Below are 17501 nucleotides of genomic sequence, written 5' to 3'. Positions count from 1 at the left end.
AGCCTTGGCCGAAGTCTCCGTTGCTACCTCCAGTAAAACTTCATCGGAAAGATTCAAAATTATGCTGGATCTAGCCTTCTTATCCATATCGGCGAAATCCGCATCCTTTACATCTTCTGGCTTTTTTTCAATTCCCTGAATAGCCAAATCAACTCTATCTTGAACAAGAATGGCCTCCATCTTGAGTTGCCACATGTCGAAGTTGACATTCCTGTCGAATTTTTCGACGACCGTCTTTGTTATCGCCATTGTTGCCACAAAATCTGTAACCTGAAACTTGTCTCAAAAACTAGTCAAACAAATATGCAAGTCTCGTGAGCGGGCCCCACGGGATGAGCGGGCAGCACAAGGTGAGCGGGCCCCACGGATAAACAGGCCTCACAGGGTGAGCGGACCCCCACAAGATGAACGGGCCCCACGAGATGAACCTGTCTTATAAAATATATCAACCAGTTCTGATACCAGTTTGTTATGACTAGTCCAGGAATAAACAAACTAAACTTAGAACAAAATAGGCGGTATAACCGACCATATAATGATTAGACGGTAGACACCAATCATATAATATTTAGGCGGTAAAATCGACCATATAAAAGGGTTGTGGTAATCCAATAAAGACAAATAATAAAACAAAATAAAAGACACAGAAATTTACGTGGTTCGGTCAAATTAACCTACGTCCACGGACGGAGGAGGAGCAATATTTTACTATGAAGAAAATAATACAAAAGCCGTAGGAAAGTGGTTCCTAGGCCAAAATGACACTTACAAAAGGTTTAGGAAATATTCCTAAATTCAAAACAAGAGAGGCTAAAATATTTGACTAAATGGGTTAGATGACCCAAGAAACTAATAGCCCATATAATGCTCTCTTGAGTGGTGCACCTTTCTTCACCACTAAGCCCCCTTATTTATAGGAAGCAAACGGAAGAACTCCTTAAGCTTCTTCCGATGTGGGATGAAAAATTTTGCCATCAAAGTCAAACCTTGCGGCTCAACAATTATTATGATTATTATTAAAATAATTTATTTTAAACAATGATATTTAAAAAAGAAACTAATCATGAAAACTAGTAATTTAACCTTTTCTAGAAACTTTAAAAAAAACAACAAACTAAAGCAAAAAATGGATCAATTGGTCAAATTGAAAAAAAAAAGTAGGTGAAGTTTATTCTTTTGGTGAATTTTGAATTGGACAATGGACTTGCGGAGTTCCTTTTTGGTCCAATTGTCGATGGAACAAATGAAACAATATCGCGGGCTGTTGAAATTTTGAGAGTGGAAGGGAAGCCATTTGCAGCCAAGAATTTGTGAGGAGGGGATTTTGATGAGGCAAGTGTGTGGGTAATAATGCTTTCCATGCAACAGAAGCAAAGAGGCAATATTTGAGTGCTACATATCAGTTGTCATCTCTTACATTATTCAGGTAAATGAACTTTTCATGTCATAGCTACTGTCAATTTTGCACAGTTCGACCCACCAGACAACCCAAACATGACAAAGGAACAAATATATAGCAGACTGTCAAAGCATCGAATTGCTGCTGACATTCAAAATCATCAAATCCTTGAAGCATATAAATATGAGCATATGCTATGTAACACCAACTCTAAATCCACAATCTAAATAGTTGTTTGTAATTTTCAAGTACGAAACACTATTTGGAGTGAAATCCTGCAGAATACATGCCCAGAAGATGTTAAAACTAATCTTTCATGGTCAACCAAGAGTAAAACCAACCCAACCGTGCCAAAGCAAGAGATACATAACAGCCAATTAAAGCACCAAATTGCAGCCATCCCTCCACGCGAAACAATGGAGGATACATATCCGAAAACAACCTGAAGTTGGTAATCATAAGGAAAAATGGTATACCCTGAAATCAACCAGAAGTGATGATGAGTTTTAGTTGATTAAACCGCAGAAGCTTAGTATACGTTAAGCACACGTAATCTGTAGCCAATCAATTGCATATGATCTGCAGCCAGGACTACTAATTAATGTTGTCGATGTTGATAAACCAAAGTCATGATCGCATATGATGCACCTATTTCTGATGCATTTGTTAATTTGAATACGTACGAATAACAAATACCCAATTATTTTTGAAAGAGTCGTTATTCTATTCCAAAAATAAATTCTTTTAAAGAATAAAATCCATATACTCCTGTCTATGCAACTACTCCCATTTAAGAACTAGCAACTTACAAGAGCGAAAAAGCAATTTAAAAGACTCACAATATAAATAAAGCACTCTAAGGTTGGATATGCCAGAAGCAGAGTTGTTTGCATCACCACCTAAAAAAAAGAAAAAAAGAACAGAAGAACGTCAGGTATCAACTCATTGGTTTAATTTAACATTTTGATTTAACCTATTTTTTTTTCAGGAAGAAAAGTCGTATCTACAAGGTATATACCATGAGAACAACCAAAAAACCCCCTATGATTCTCCCAAACCCGGGATGACTGGGTTTTAGAGCTTTTTTTAGTAATTTGATATCTTGCTTAGTCTGCTGAATTTTACACGATATCTGGTCCAAAAATTTCTTCTTTTTACTGATAGTGGTCCTTCCCGCTGTATTCTGCTGCCACAACCAACACTAGGTAGGTTAGAAGGAAAGCTTTTAAAATCAAAATTGGGTGCACTACATCATTATTGAGATCATAGAATCAAACAGTAAATAGGATTTGTAATTGTGATATCTTAATGAAAATGCATAAAATACGATGTCTGTTTGGGAAGTAAGTTTTTTGGACTGATTTTAATAGACAAGTTTTTTTACAACTTTGTCTAGAATAACCCTCTAAGACACCTCCAAAGTTTTTAAAATATACACCTTAAAATATCCAAATATAGCTTTTTCTTTTTTTCCTTTATTCTTCCTCCTACCCCACCTCAGCCCACAACCACTAGACACCACCCTCTACACCCATTTTCTTTTCTCTCTCCCCCTCTCTTTCCCCTTCTCCTCCCTCCCAACTTCTATCCTCTCTCCCTTCCTCCTTCCCCCACCCACTCCCTCCCCTTTCCCCCTGTCCCTCAACCTACCCCTTCCCCCACAATTTGTTTGCATGGGCAGGGGGGAGACAAGTTGAAGGCGAGAAGGCAGAAGGGGGAGTGAGAGGTTGGCGGGAGGAGGAGGTGAAAGAGGAGAGGCTCTGGTCATGTGACCAACGATCATGCAGGGAGGGGGGGATGAGGGAGACAAGGGGAGAAGGTGGAGGGGGTGGCAGGGGATGGAGTGGGGGAGAGAAGAGGAGGGAGGGAGAAGGAGCAGAAAGAGGGAGGAGAAGAGGGAGAGAGAGAGGGGGGAGGGGAGGTGGTGGTAGCAGGGATGGAGGAGGAAGAGCAGCAGTGGTGTGGGGAGGAAGAAGAAGAGAAGAAAGAAAGCGAAACGAAAAATAAATAAAAGGAAATGAAAAGAAAAATGAAAATTTTCTAACACTACATACCATAAAAGTTCAAGACTGGTAGTCCTATATATCTTTTTAGAATGGAAAACTTCAACTGTTAGTTGCAATGGTTTACAACTGACTGTGTTGTATTCATGGTTCGAAGACTCGGCCAAGACCGTCTCGGCCCCTTCCGATACGATACCGAGATACTTGACTCACCGAAAAATCGGCCGAGACATCACCACGACGGGTTGACTTGGCCGAGTCACACCGAATTAGTCCGACTTATCCCGAGTCAAGTTGAATTCAATAGAAAACCTTTAGAAAAAAGGGGAAAAAAGGATTATAAAAGGGAAATCTGGGGACCTCTGTACCGCCTGTGTCAATCTCCTGTCAAGTATGCTAGTACTGATGTTCCTTCATACAGGGAAAGAGATGTGAGTGATAGGCACGTCATAAAAGACTTCGTAGGGCCTTCTTTAGATTAATCATAGTGGTTCCCTATTCTATTACCAGACATAATTGGGACAAACTCATCCGAAACACCAGACATAATTGGGAAAAGCACTTGGACCGTAGCTCAATTACATCGACCCTTGGAGTAAAAACTATAGCTAGATCCTAACACACGAGAAGGAGAAGTCAATATCGAAATCATTCATTGGAAAATAGAAACAAATTTGCCAAAGTACTGATCACGTGAAAAGATGCATTTATATTACTCCAACTTGGTTCAAGTATATGTACCTTCACTTTTCTTTTCTTTTCTTTCAAAGGCTATCACTTCCAACTTTCTTTTCCAAAGTTATCACTTTACTTTTCTTTCAAAACTGGTAGGCATCCAAGGTGATAGAATAAGTGAGAGGAGAAATGCCCAAAAGTGAACTGGAAGACCACCCCAGTTATAATACTCTTGTTACGAACTCTTATGCCATGGTGGGATCGGCCTGGAGTTTTGTCCTTCAAATGGGATGTCCATAATGTGACTGCCTTTCTTATATCGATTTTGCTTGGCTTTCTCCTGCAACTTTCTGGAGCTTTGGCACTTGGGTACGAAACTCTTTAATTAAAAGACTAGAATAGTCATTTTATGTGTCAATGCAAGAGTCCACAGATTTAAAATTTTTATGCTTTCTCTCATCTCTGTTCTTATTTGGACGTTCTTAGGGAAGCGAGATAATTTGGACAATGGTGACAATGGAGATGGAGGGAACAATTCTTTCAAGCATGGTGGTGGTTACAATCAAGATAGCCAACAAACCGGAAGTATGTCATGGGCTCAAAGACAAGATAATTATTATGCCACTCAAGATACTGATCATGGCCATCGTCCTAGCATAGAAGCACAACGTCAATTCCTCAATAATTTAACTCAATTTTCAAGTGAGGATACTTTCTCTCACCATTCAGGGTCACAAAGATATAGAGGAATCGATGATCAAATGCAAAATTTGGGTATACACCCAACCTATGAGCATGAATCTAGCCAAAACTGCAGTACTAGTCAATTGAGATATGGCTATGACCAATTATATGGAATCACTCCTGACTATTACAGTGGATATCGGTCATTTGATGGATCTGGATAGGTCGAAAGGTCTACTAGCATTCATGGTAGTGGATACTATGAAAAAGAAATAGATAAATCTCATGATGGTTCTTCTTTTGATTCCAATAACATTGAGTTTTATGGTCATGATTCTACTGCATCATATGGTACTAGTGATAGTGTTAACTATCAAGGGTTTGGATACTACTATCATACTCAACAATTCATTTCCAATCTAGAAGTTCTTCCATCTAGTGATTATGGAACATCTAGTCAATCCTCACATCCAATAAATACACCAGATAACTCTTATACACTACCTACTCAAGGTCCTATGCCACTTCCACATCTGTTTTACCATTCTTCGAGAAATGAGGGTGATTTTGAAACACATCGTCATTCTACTTGGTATTAACAGGTACGAAATATAAAGTACTAGTATATCTTTTTATATGTTTGCCTTTTATTTAGTATGATTTCTTTTATTGTTGGCAGGAGATTGATCAAATATTCCAACTTTATGCTATAAATAAATCCTTAGTTTGTATTGTTAATGGTTGATATTACTTTTGCAATTATTAGTTTTAAAATTGTGGTCTATGTTATTTTGATTTTATTTGTGATGCCATTGTCTTAAATAATTAAAAGTACTTATTGTGTTTAATATGTATAAAAATAGTACATTTTACAAATTTTCTTTTGCTATTTTTTTATTATTTTTGTTTAGCATACTTTTTTTATATTATTAATAATTTTTAGAATGTTAAATGCTTTAAAATTTACGTTTCACCGAAATCGCAACCGATATGTCGAGACCAATGTGAAACGTTCCGGGCCGCAACCGCGACTTTGAACCATGGTTGTATTTGACAACTTAAAAAAAAAAATAAGCCAGATATACCGACGACAAGACGCGTAGTTTCTTCATCTTAGGTTGCCCAATTGATCAATGAACGGATTATTATTGTGAATGCAGGAATTGAACATGAAAGTCTAATCAATCCCAGCAGCCATGAAAAATTAAAACATTTGATATTGAGGAATGAGTAGATGTATTCAAGTTAATCCAACAAGTACGCAAAGTATATACTTTAATCATCAGCATTAAGCCATTAACCCTTTTTCTCTTGAATTGCATGTATCACACAAATTTGAAGCTCAGAGTATCTAAAAGTTTCACGTGCCTGATTGTTAACAACTGGCTGTGTTCATGTTTTAGGCAAAATTGTGACTATGAATCACTTTTCATCACTCACATAGAGGCAAACCTGCAAAATGATTTTCTTTTTTATTACTTAGCAGAATTACATATAAAGGTGTATTTATATAACTTTGAAAATATAACTTATTTATATAACTTATCCTATATATTATATAAAAAGCACCTTAAGATTTAACATAACAACTTTTCTTCTGACCTGTCCCAGGTTGTTAAAGTTTCATCAGCAAGCAGGCCTTATTCTGGAAACATCTACTACATTTCCAGTTTAAATAACATATGAAGTACTAAATTTCCCGGGTTGCATCTACTACGTGCCATTGAAGTGGTGGTTAGTGTGAAAACTCTATTTTTCCAACGGTAACAGAAATTCTTGGTATCGCATTGACTGGATTTAAACTATTCATGGATACTCATTTATTCCACTTCCTTCCCATCCTGTCTGGTGATAAATTTTGTGCTCTTTTCAAGTCATTTTGCTTCCCTTTTTCTTCCTTTTCCATGTTTAACTGTGGCTAGATTCTTAGTTGTCTGCTTCATAGATTTGTTATTGCAGACTTCCCTCTCTAACTTAGCCATTGCTCTGGCTTCTTCGTTCTTGTCTATGGCCTCTTAATAAATAGTTGTTTTCCAAGAGTCATTGTGCTCTACCATTTCTCTTTTCACACTTAATCATGATTAGATTGTACCTTGTTAGTTTATATAATTTGTTATTGGAGGCTTCCTCTCTTGTTTTCTGCTTCGTATTTCACTTTAGTTTTAGTTCTTATGATTCGCATGCCATTTAGTGGTCAAGTTTCAGTTTGAAGAGAAATTTTTGTGCTGTTTTAGTTGTAAACATTAGCTTCAATGGAAGGTATATGTGGGACATTTGTAGGCTTGCCTTACATGTGTGTGGTTGAATGCTCATGTATGACTTACAATTTTGACATGGTATGTGGTCCCCAGTTGCCAGCCATTTGCATCTATGCATTGATCCTTGGAATGTATCTGCAGATTCCAATAGATAGAAATTGATAGTATATTAAAAGCTTATTCTCGATTGATTATTTTAACTGATTATAGATTCTGATTTTGAAAATGATTATAGATTTTTTAATGACCAAAAAACTAATATTTATAATCACCTAAATAGTAGTTTTTGCTAATTCTAATTATTCCCTATAATTAGATTTTGTGAAATCTAAAGCAACCGAGAACAAGGTCTAAATCTAGGCCACTATTCTCTTTACAGTCATGCTGTGGAAAAATTTGGAACAAGTGCAAACAAGCTAAATGTAGTTGCACTAACTTCAATCATTCTAAGCAAAAAGGTATAGTAAGTCTTTTTAAGTAAATCCTTTTTGTTAGACCAGATACACAGCTGTTTCGGTCACAAGAGGCTTGAAAACACCATCATAGATATTGTCATGCCCAATAATTACACATGTTGTGAATATTTTCATCCACAGGCCCTTGCCTAATGTGTGTTTTCTTTTCAGTTTGTTTCTTTGTTGATGAAAGCTAAGTAGTTATATATCTATGTTTTCGAAAACACAGAAACCGGTTTGGATAGAAAAGCTGACTTTGTGGACCAGGTCATTTTTTATTTTAGCTAATAGTTAAGGAATTATGAAAGATGAATACTAGAAATTATTATTTTAAACATAACTTAAATACAAGTCTTTAGTTTAGTCCTGTTCCTGTATGATGATTATGATAATGTATTTCCAAAGTGAGGCTTTTTAAGCATTCAGTAGGAGAACATGTAGAAGCTAAAAAGACAAACGCAAATTTTACCGGAGCACTTGCTCTGCTTACTCAAGAAATTTTGAAGGCTATTTTCACAATTGATACTGCATGTGAGCACAAAGTAATGCAAAATTATGAAGTTCTTCTTTTAAATTTGCATGCTTTTTCTAAAGGAAAGAGATATTGATCCAAAATTAACCACATCATCTGGTGGAATTTAGTGAACTAAAAGCACTCAACAAGACACCTTAAATAATTTCTGCTATTTTACAGTAGACGCAGATACGTGAAATGGACAGAAGTGCAGACCATTTAACCATCTTGTGATCGGTAGAGAAGCAACATCTGAGCCGCTAAAGTCACCTCCTATGCATCAGGAAGACTGTTAATGCATCCATACATCAAAAAGCCCCAAAAAGAAACATACATGTATAGAATAAGAGACAGAGCAAAAGTCAAACAAAGCTTCCTGCTCTTTCTTAAGACATCAAAGGAATCATTCCTTGGATGCACCTCAATCATAAAATCATCCTCAATGCCAAAGGCTTAAAGAGGCAAGTGACTAATTAAATGCAATGGAAGCAGTAGTAGGCACTTAGGGAATATGTTTCATATCTATGTCAATTTAGTAAGCAAATAAGGCCAGCAGCAAAGGGAAAGTGAGCAGTGAATGACCTTACTCTTGCATCACCTGGATTGGCTTAGGCAAATAGGCATTCAAGTGCGAAACAGCAACCGCTAGGTGCTCATTATTTCAAGTAGAAATATTAAAGCGCCCAACACATCACCATGCCATCAAAAGTTGTAACATAACACCCAGTGATTGCAACCATGGTTCGAAGACTCGGCCGAGTCGTCACTGTCTCGGCCTTCGCCGATACGATACCATGACAAAACGATACCGAAATACTCAATTTGCCGAGACCTCATTTCCCAGGCGCATCGCGCAGGGTGTTTCCTAGATGTATATTAAATTATTTTCTTACTTGTGGATAAATTTATCCCCGTGCTTAACTAGTCGTCCTAATATTGTCAAGAAGACAAGTTAAAAATCATGGAGACAGCGCCTGGAGGAGGAACTAGGATGAGCGTCCGCCGCCATCAGTGGCTGCAGCCTCTAATGATCAGAAATCCGCACCTTAGGCGAGATACTCCGTTTATTTAGATGGTACATTTTTGGAAGCATAACAACGGATTCTTGAAAACGAGCAGCTGACACAAAAGCAGAAACTAACAGGAAGAAGAAGTAAACACGCAAACAAGTAAATAAGTTCTAATAAACAGGAGAAGAAGGCCTAGCATAAAATTCACGCCGTGCATGCAGAGGAGAATTCTACCAAAACATACACACACACACACTATTCATGGAACGAACGATTAGAGAGATCCATCAGGGATTAGAGACAGATAATTAAAGACGTACAAAAAACGCTGTCGATGAATACCTCCTTCCTCCAATCGTACACTGGATGACGACGAAGATACGGTGAAAAAGCCACAACATCCGACGCTGCTATAGACCAAGATAAAGGGTTGTGATGAGTAGAAAGAACAAAGCTAGGAATTCTTTGATTTTTTTTTGTAGTATTCACTTGGGTTAATTCCACTTTGTCCCTCCAAACTTTGGACGATTACCCACTTCAGTCCCTAAACTTCAAAATGGGACACTTAAATCCCTAAACTTATAAATACCTCCCACTTAAATTCCTAAACTTATAAAATGGGACACTTAAATCTCTAAACCGTTACAAAATGGGACACTTCGACCACCAACGGCATTCAGGATTTGTTAACAATTTTCCTTAAGTGGGAGGTATTTGTAAGTTTAGGGACTTAAGTGTCCCATTTTGAAATTTAGGGACTGAAGTAGGTAATCGTCCAAAATTTGAGGGGACAAAGTAGTATTAACCCTATTCACTTCAGTAATAATTAATTGTGGCTGAAGAACTCTCGAGTATCAATTAGAGATGGAAATTGGGGCGAGTGGTGCGATGGAGCAGGAGGAATATTTTTTCCGGTTTAAAAACAGGGCAGGAGCGGGAGAGTATACCTAAACCTATCAATGGGTTGAGTTCGCGTCAGAATTGAAAATTCCAAACTCAAATCCGTTTTAATATACTAGACCCGAACCAGACCCATTTATTCGATGGATCTTGTGCTTAAGATTCTAAATCGGGTCCGACGAGTATTGGGTCGGGTTCGGGTCTACCCGAAAAGAAAAGGCCCAATATGTGTCATTCATTTTCTTTTATCCATGTTAGTAAAAAGGCTGAACATAATCCCAGGATATTTAGCAAAAAGTACTTATATGCAACCTGATGAATACATTTTTGGTCAAACAAGTTTGCCTCTTTCAAATCTTAATTTCTTTGATGCTTCGTCTGGGATACGGGGTAATTTGGTCAATTTGATAAAAGAATATTTTTGTTAATTTAGTAAAAGAATGTATTTAGAAATATTTATATTTTATAATTATTAATGTATTATTCAGGTTCGGATCAGATACTAGTCGGAATGCTATATTTTGTATCTGACCCGCTTTTTTGTTTGAGTAAATGGGTACGGGTCCGAATCCGAGTACCGGAATTATTTCTCAACCCATACCTAGAAAAAATTACCGGATCCGGGCCAAGTCCAAGGTCCAAACCTGATCCATTGACAGCCCTAAGTATACCCCTGCCCGCCACCCGTTAAAATAAATTAATAAATATATATGTGTATAATTATATATAATATTTAATTTATTAGTTACAAACTTACAATAATGATATTATTAATTATTAGTTATATGTATTACATAATGTATAGTAGTATATGTAATATGATTATACATGTCTACTAATAAAAATTATTAATTAATTATACTATATTTACTAATGCATTTATACTAAATTCCTAATTACACTTAACATAATAATACTTTTTTCTCAAAAAAAAAATAATGACTTAGTGATTATATTTGTGTCAAAAGTAAAAATTTGACTACTTTAGTTATATTTGTTTCATCATGTTAGATTGCATTCAAATAACTTTTATTTGATTGTTTTTATGAGTTTCAATTATGAAATTATAATGGATAATAACTTAGTGATATGTTGATATTTTAGTACTTGATTATTTGCTAAAATTTAACTATAATAAAATTATATGATAAATTTATATTAGTCTCGTGAGGGCACCCGTGGGGCAAGGGGCAAGGGGCGGGGCTGGGAGGAATTAGTGGGCAATGGGGCGGGGGGCAGGGGGGAAGGGCCTCTCCCCCCAATCCCGCCCCGTATCGATCCCTCCCCCGCCCCAACCACGTCTTGTTGCCATTACTTGTATCGATCCCTCGAATAGAGAGCAACAAAGGAGAAAGGCGTTCTGGTTCTGAAGGATGAAACCTCTCATGGTGGTAGGGTTTGGCTCAGTTAGCTTGTCTTGTGATTATATGAAAATGGGTAGGGTCGAATTGTATTCTTTTGATCCAGATCTAGACCCATTAAATTTAGTTAGATCCAAATCCAGACACTTATGAGTCTGGAAAAATAAGTCCAAACCCAGACTCTCTTGGATCTAAATATCTAATGGATACATGCTGCGTTTTTCTAAATGCACTAAAGTAAAAATGTATTTCAAAAATATAAATACCATCCAATTTTTATTTTCAAATATATTCAAGAAGTTAAATGCAATATTATGAATTCAAAAAATAACTATTATCAACTATTTCAATTTATTTTTAAAACTTCAACTGTATCGATGTCTAATCTTTCATTTTTTTTGCCTTTACATTTTTTTGCCTTTTATGAAAATGTTTGTACTCATTACAATGACAACTAGGATTAGTTCGAAAAAAATCATGAAGTCTTACTGCATTCGATCCAATGACCAAAGAATATTAGAATATTTTATAAATTTACTAATATATATATATATATATATATATATACATGAGTTTGGATAGGATCTGTTATGGGTTTGGATTTGGATATAGATCATAGAAATCCAATCCCTACCCAGACATATGTGATTTGATATCTTGCTCAGTCCGCTCAATTCTACACGATATCTGGTCCAAAACTTTCTTCTTTTCACTAATGGTGGTCTCCCCGCTGTTTCATGCTGCCACAACCAACACAAGGGAGGTTAAAGGAAAACTTTAAAAATCAAAATTGGGTAACTAGATCATTTTTGAGGCCATAGGATTGAACTTTGAGTAGGATTTAAAATTGTAATATCCTAGAGAAAATGCATAACATACAACTTTTTTTATCACAAGCTTATAGTTCATTCAAATTAAAAAAAAAAAATACTAATGTAGATGCTCCGTTGTTAGCTCAAAAAGTAATTTTATCCAATTATGATGTATGATACGAACCCACCAAGATGGCCTAAACTCGTATCCCACACTGCCCCGGATCTAGACAAAGAACCAAGTTGAGTTGCAGAAAGACTCTTTGTGACGACCCCACCTCCCTCTAGGGCGTACCCTAGGGTTTAGCGAGTCGCCTACCCAACTCTCGCCAGGACTCACTCACGTTTAACTCGAGAAAAGAACTTACAACCATAGAAAAGAAATAAAACAACGATTCCAAACTTAACATATACATTGATGCTCAAATCCAGCTACAAGGCTTATACACGCCCAAATATATCAAGGTGTTTACAATCCAGGTGCAACCAACCCTAGTCGAGCACTAGCGCTAGTACAATTGTAAAATCCAAAAAAAAAAAATTAGACTACGCTAACCTGTACAAGTCTCACGCCTCGCTCGTATCCCCTGTAAGGAAAACAAAACTAAAGAAATGAGCTAAAGGCCCAGTGAGGTTCCATACACATAATTCGAGCAATTAAATCCAGAATATTAATCATTTAATAGCAAATAATCCAAAAAACATTTAACATATAAAAGCAATAATAACCCACTCATTAAAAGGATACATGCTCACGAGGAGCCATTCGTTCATTCGTTTGCCAACCATTTTCCTTATTCCTCCAACATTAGAAAACATTTGCAAGTGAAAACTCCTCCAATGTTCTTGACATTCATTCATTCATTTCATTTCCCGCCACTAACCAATTCACTAGCCAGTCTCCACCAATCTTCGTAGTCATACTTGAGTATACCAAACATTATCCCAGGGTCACCAATCGCCCGACCGAGTTCGGTTCTGGCTCGAGTCGACTGGCAACGAAGGGTCAGGGCCTAGTTCAGCCAAAAGGCTTACATTCATGCACAAGTAGCATTTAATCATTTAATCATTGAAAATTTCAAGTTCATTTAGGTCGAGTGCGATAAAGTACACACTCGCCTAACAAACATTCATTTTAGCAATCATTGAAAACATTTAACATTTAATCAAACATTCACAACAATCCACATAGTCATTTGAAGCATAACCTACAAAGAACACTCACCAATTTAAGCAAAATAACGTCAAAAGTTTCCTTCCAGATTATGCCCTTGATCACCGACAAACCCTAAGAATAACCAATCCCAAATTGAAGTAAACAAAGGTAATTCAAAGTTTTCGAGTGAAAACTACAACTTTTCATCTTAGTTGATACCAAATCTTAGTCAAAACAACTCATATACTAATATTGAAATGCATTCAAGGATACATATATAACTTAAGATCCAACTAACCCTAAACTCAAACCTTACATCTCACTAATATTCATAAAAGCAAGTAATAGAAATTTGGGCAGCATGCCCTTTGTATTTTGCTATTTTCCAGCCATTTATGGCTTCATTTTTTTTCCTCAACTCAGCCCAAATTCACACATAAGCAATCTTAACACAATAGCCCTTCAACTAGGCTCAGTATCATCCAAATACAAGGCAATTCTAACAATGCAACCATAAAAATCAAAGTTGGAAACCAGTTTTGAAGACAAATGGCTAAGTAGCAAGTTTGACATCTTCCGGTGTTTTGGTCACATTTGAAGCTACGCTTATCGGATTGGGGCAAATTTTATGGCGTTTCGAAACTAAGACATAGACCTACATTTCCTATGAAGATATCGACACCCAGTTCGTGCATTTTCAGGGTCAAAATGTGCAATCTCAGAGAAAATAGAAAGCTGCATGTGAAATAGGGCTTTTGGCAGTTAGGGGTATTTTAGTCATTTCACATACTACAGTGCTCCGATTGAGCTGAAATTTTAAATAAAGATATTTAACTCCATTCCTTACAACTTTCATGTTTTGACCTAGACTTGATTCAGCCTTTAACATGGATGAATATGCAGGTCAGAAACAGGGTAGATTCATCATTAATGCTGGAAATTTGATGTTGCAATGCTTGAAACTAACACTCATGCCTTTAATCATTACCCCAAGTCCCTATCCAAGCTCATAAACATCATATACTAGATAAACAACATTAATCACAATTAAAATTACAAACCCTAGCTGAAAATTATAAGCTAATAAGCAAGACCATGAAATCTTTCATAAAATCCATCACTATCAAGCCATGTATTACTTCAATTGCAAAATAAGAAAGAAAAAGAGAGGTTTCTAGTATAATACCTCAAAACCCCCAAAATAAGTTGTGATACAAGAACTTTCTTCCTTCCAAAAGTTGCACCAAACTCACCTCCAAGCTTCCCCAAAGATTAATCGGAGTGGATTCAAGTTTCACTTTACTTTTCTCAAGAATCAAGCAAGCTATCAAGATGGAATTTTTGGAAGTTTTTCTCTCTTTTCTTTCCCTAGAATTTTGGCCAAGGTGAAGGAAATGGAGAAGAAATGAAGCCAAGAGAAAGATAAGAAGATAGGAAATTAATTTAGTCAAAGTTGGTTGGACCCTTGACACTTGTCAAGCCAAGATTTCCCTTCTTTGTTTTTTTTTTCTTTCCTTTCCTTTGTTAAAAAATGGTGGCTTCTTTATAGGATATTTTAGGGGTGATTAGCTGAAATAAAAGCATGGTGATTAAGGTAATAAAGTAGTGTTCAAGTGGTGCACTCACTCGGTAGTAAACGGTGCACATCGGTTCGAGCCGTTTTTCTTTAACTCGCATGTACTTGTGTTTTTACTTATGGTTCACTAACTTATTATTATCACTTCTAATCACACACTTTTTCTTATCTAAAACTCACTCTTAACCACCAATTTAGTACACACACCTCACCAAGTGATCACACGGCCAAAATGCACCAAAAACACACCAAAAACCCTAGTATGCACAAAAACCCCTAACTTATGCCATTCCTTTAGAAAAATCATAACTAGAATTATAGCTATCAAAAATTCATACAACTTGGCATGTTAAAAACTAGATTTCAAATGCTAATAATTTTTGGAAAACACCTCAAAGAAATTCAGCTCATAAGTTGGTCCAAATTGAGCCATAAGCTACTACAACATTCCTATGTTTACTTGTGCAGGGCAGAATTTTCAGTTAACTTTGCCAATTTTCTGGAATTTATTGAGATTGAATCAAACTCTAAATTTTACACCGTAGGAAGATCTATGAGTCTAGTTTCAAATGCAACAAACGGAACTCAATTCCGACTTTCCTATACGAAGTTATAGCCAATTTCCAAAATCTGCGCAGAGTCTCCTGCGAAAATTTCTAGATTTTCTAACAACTGAAATTATGAAACTTTTCTTAACAAAATTCACTCCCTTAACTCAAATTCAATCATTAAAGCAACCAAGAATCAAAGGTAAGTGAGTTCACATAAGGGTTATAAAGACAAGTAAAATTTTGGGGTCTCACACTCTTGACCCTTCTAACCTGCGAAATTATGAACCTCGAACTTAATCGTGGCCCACAACTTAACAAGATAGTGAACCAAGGTTGTTGGTAGAGGACGCCACAACCAATTGTAGTTATTGGTTGATAAGTCAATGAACACTCAAGAATTATCTCAAGTATTCAAGTTGGATCTCTTGAACAAGGGCGTTGCTAACACACAAATGTTGGCTGAAAATTCTCAATCTATTAATCATGTGTAAAACAATATTTGGACTAAGGCATATATATAGCCTTTACAAGATTCAAATTCTAGTCAAACTTGGAAACTACTAACTACTTTCCTAAAACCCTAATCGGCTTGACTTATGGTCACATGACCTAAGCCATTTATTCCTTTAACTAATGACTTAACTCAACTACCAAACTAACTCTACTTAATGGCTAATAATGTTGGAAACTTAAGTAAACAAACGAGAAGAAGAATTCATGAAACAAGCTCGGATCTTCACTAATGCTTGCACCCGAATGCACTTCTACAACTTCACTTGTATCAATGACTTGTATAAGTGTGTGAAGTGTTGTTTCATCATGGTAAAGCCCTTGAATGCCTCTTGTATCACCAACTAGGGCTTGTACATCTTGAACTAAGGCTTGAAAAGAGTCTCGAAATTTCTTAGCACAAGCTCTTGTCATTAGACCGTGGAGAACAAGTTGATCATTGCTTGAACTTGAAACCATCGTCCCATAGAGAGCTTGATCAGTCACAAGTGTATCATCATATGATTTCTAACACTATATGCCATAAAAGTTTCAATTTCAAGTCACCTAGTAGACTTAGACACGAAAAACTTTTTAGCAATCCAAGATTTTTCCTACTAATTGTCTATTTCAACCTTGCTAGGATTACGAATTCTTTGATCAATTTTGACGAGAAAAGTGTGCATTAGATTTTGCCTCCTTGATTGGTTTATGTGATTTGAGACAAAACTAATCGCTGCCACTTGAGAAGGAAGGGGATTTGAGGGGGCACTAGCATAAGTGTCCATCGCAATCTGTGAGGATCCGAAAAATTTTCTTATTTTATTTTATTTCTTTGAATATATTTTCGTTACTTTACCATATTGCCTTCATTTCCTAGATATTTTTATAAGTGAGTCAAGTTTTTAAATCATTTTCCTTGTATAAATTAGTACATGTTAAGTTTGTAATGCATTATAAAAGTGGGACCCACTAGTGAGGTGCGTAATAAATTTAGCAAACAAAAATGGGTATTTTACTAGAAAGATTATGTGATTAGCAGTGCTAAGAGTGAATTAGAGGAAAACCATATAGATTAGCCATTAGAGACAAAGGAAAGACAAGAGGATAAGCTCGAAACCCTATGGCAACACTTGTCGGTCACGTAACTATCCTTTGACCAAGATTAGTCTTGGTTTTATCTTGAAAAATTGAAGCAAATCCTTCATCCTTTCCCCCTGTCGATGGCCGAACCTCCTTGAGAGAAAAGAGAGAAAGAAAACTCAAATTCCAACTTCAATCCTTGCTTGAATCTTCAAGATTTCATCCTAAACTTACAATCCAAACCATAAAAAGTGACTTTAAGGAAGGAAAAAGACCTTTGGTGGAGAAATTTAAAAAAAGGAAGCTTTTGGCTGCTCTTTTCATAGGGTATTAAGGTAACTATATCAAGAAACCATCTTCTCTTTTATTACTTGCATATGATAGATTTAGGGCTTGATTTTGCTAGTTTTCATGGAAAATTTCATGGGTTAAGTGGTGGTAGGAAAATTTCAGTTTTAAGTGATAAATTTCAGCCTTGATATGATGAGTTGAGTTTGGCTATAATCTAGTAGTTTTGCCATGTGAATCTTCTAGCTTTTATATGTTATTTTGGCTTGATTATAGAAAATTTCAGT

At 36.3% G+C, this 17501-nt stretch overlaps 1 protein-coding gene across 1 annotated transcript; it reads left to right on the top strand.

The window, feature by feature from the left end:
* The first annotated feature begins 3196 nt into the window (after positions 1-3196).
* On the top strand, positions 3197-4985 carry LOC113769318 (transcription initiation factor TFIID subunit 15b-like). Its single transcript, XM_027313777.1, has 3 exons — positions 3197-3358; positions 3824-3833; positions 4564-4985. Exons 1-3 carry the CDS (start codon positions 3197-3199, stop codon positions 4983-4985), a joined length of 594 nt encoding a protein of 197 aa, XP_027169578.1.
* The last annotated feature ends 12516 nt before the right edge of the window (positions 4986-17501 follow it).

The sequence above is a fragment of the Coffea eugenioides genome, chromosome 4 (genome assembly GCF_003713205.1).
Source record: "Coffea eugenioides isolate CCC68of chromosome 4, Ceug_1.0, whole genome shotgun sequence".
Taxonomy (NCBI): Eukaryota; Viridiplantae; Streptophyta; class Magnoliopsida; order Gentianales; family Rubiaceae; genus Coffea; species Coffea eugenioides.
The sequence above is the reverse complement of the archived record's forward strand: the minus strand, read 5'-3'. Positions and strand labels throughout refer to the sequence as shown.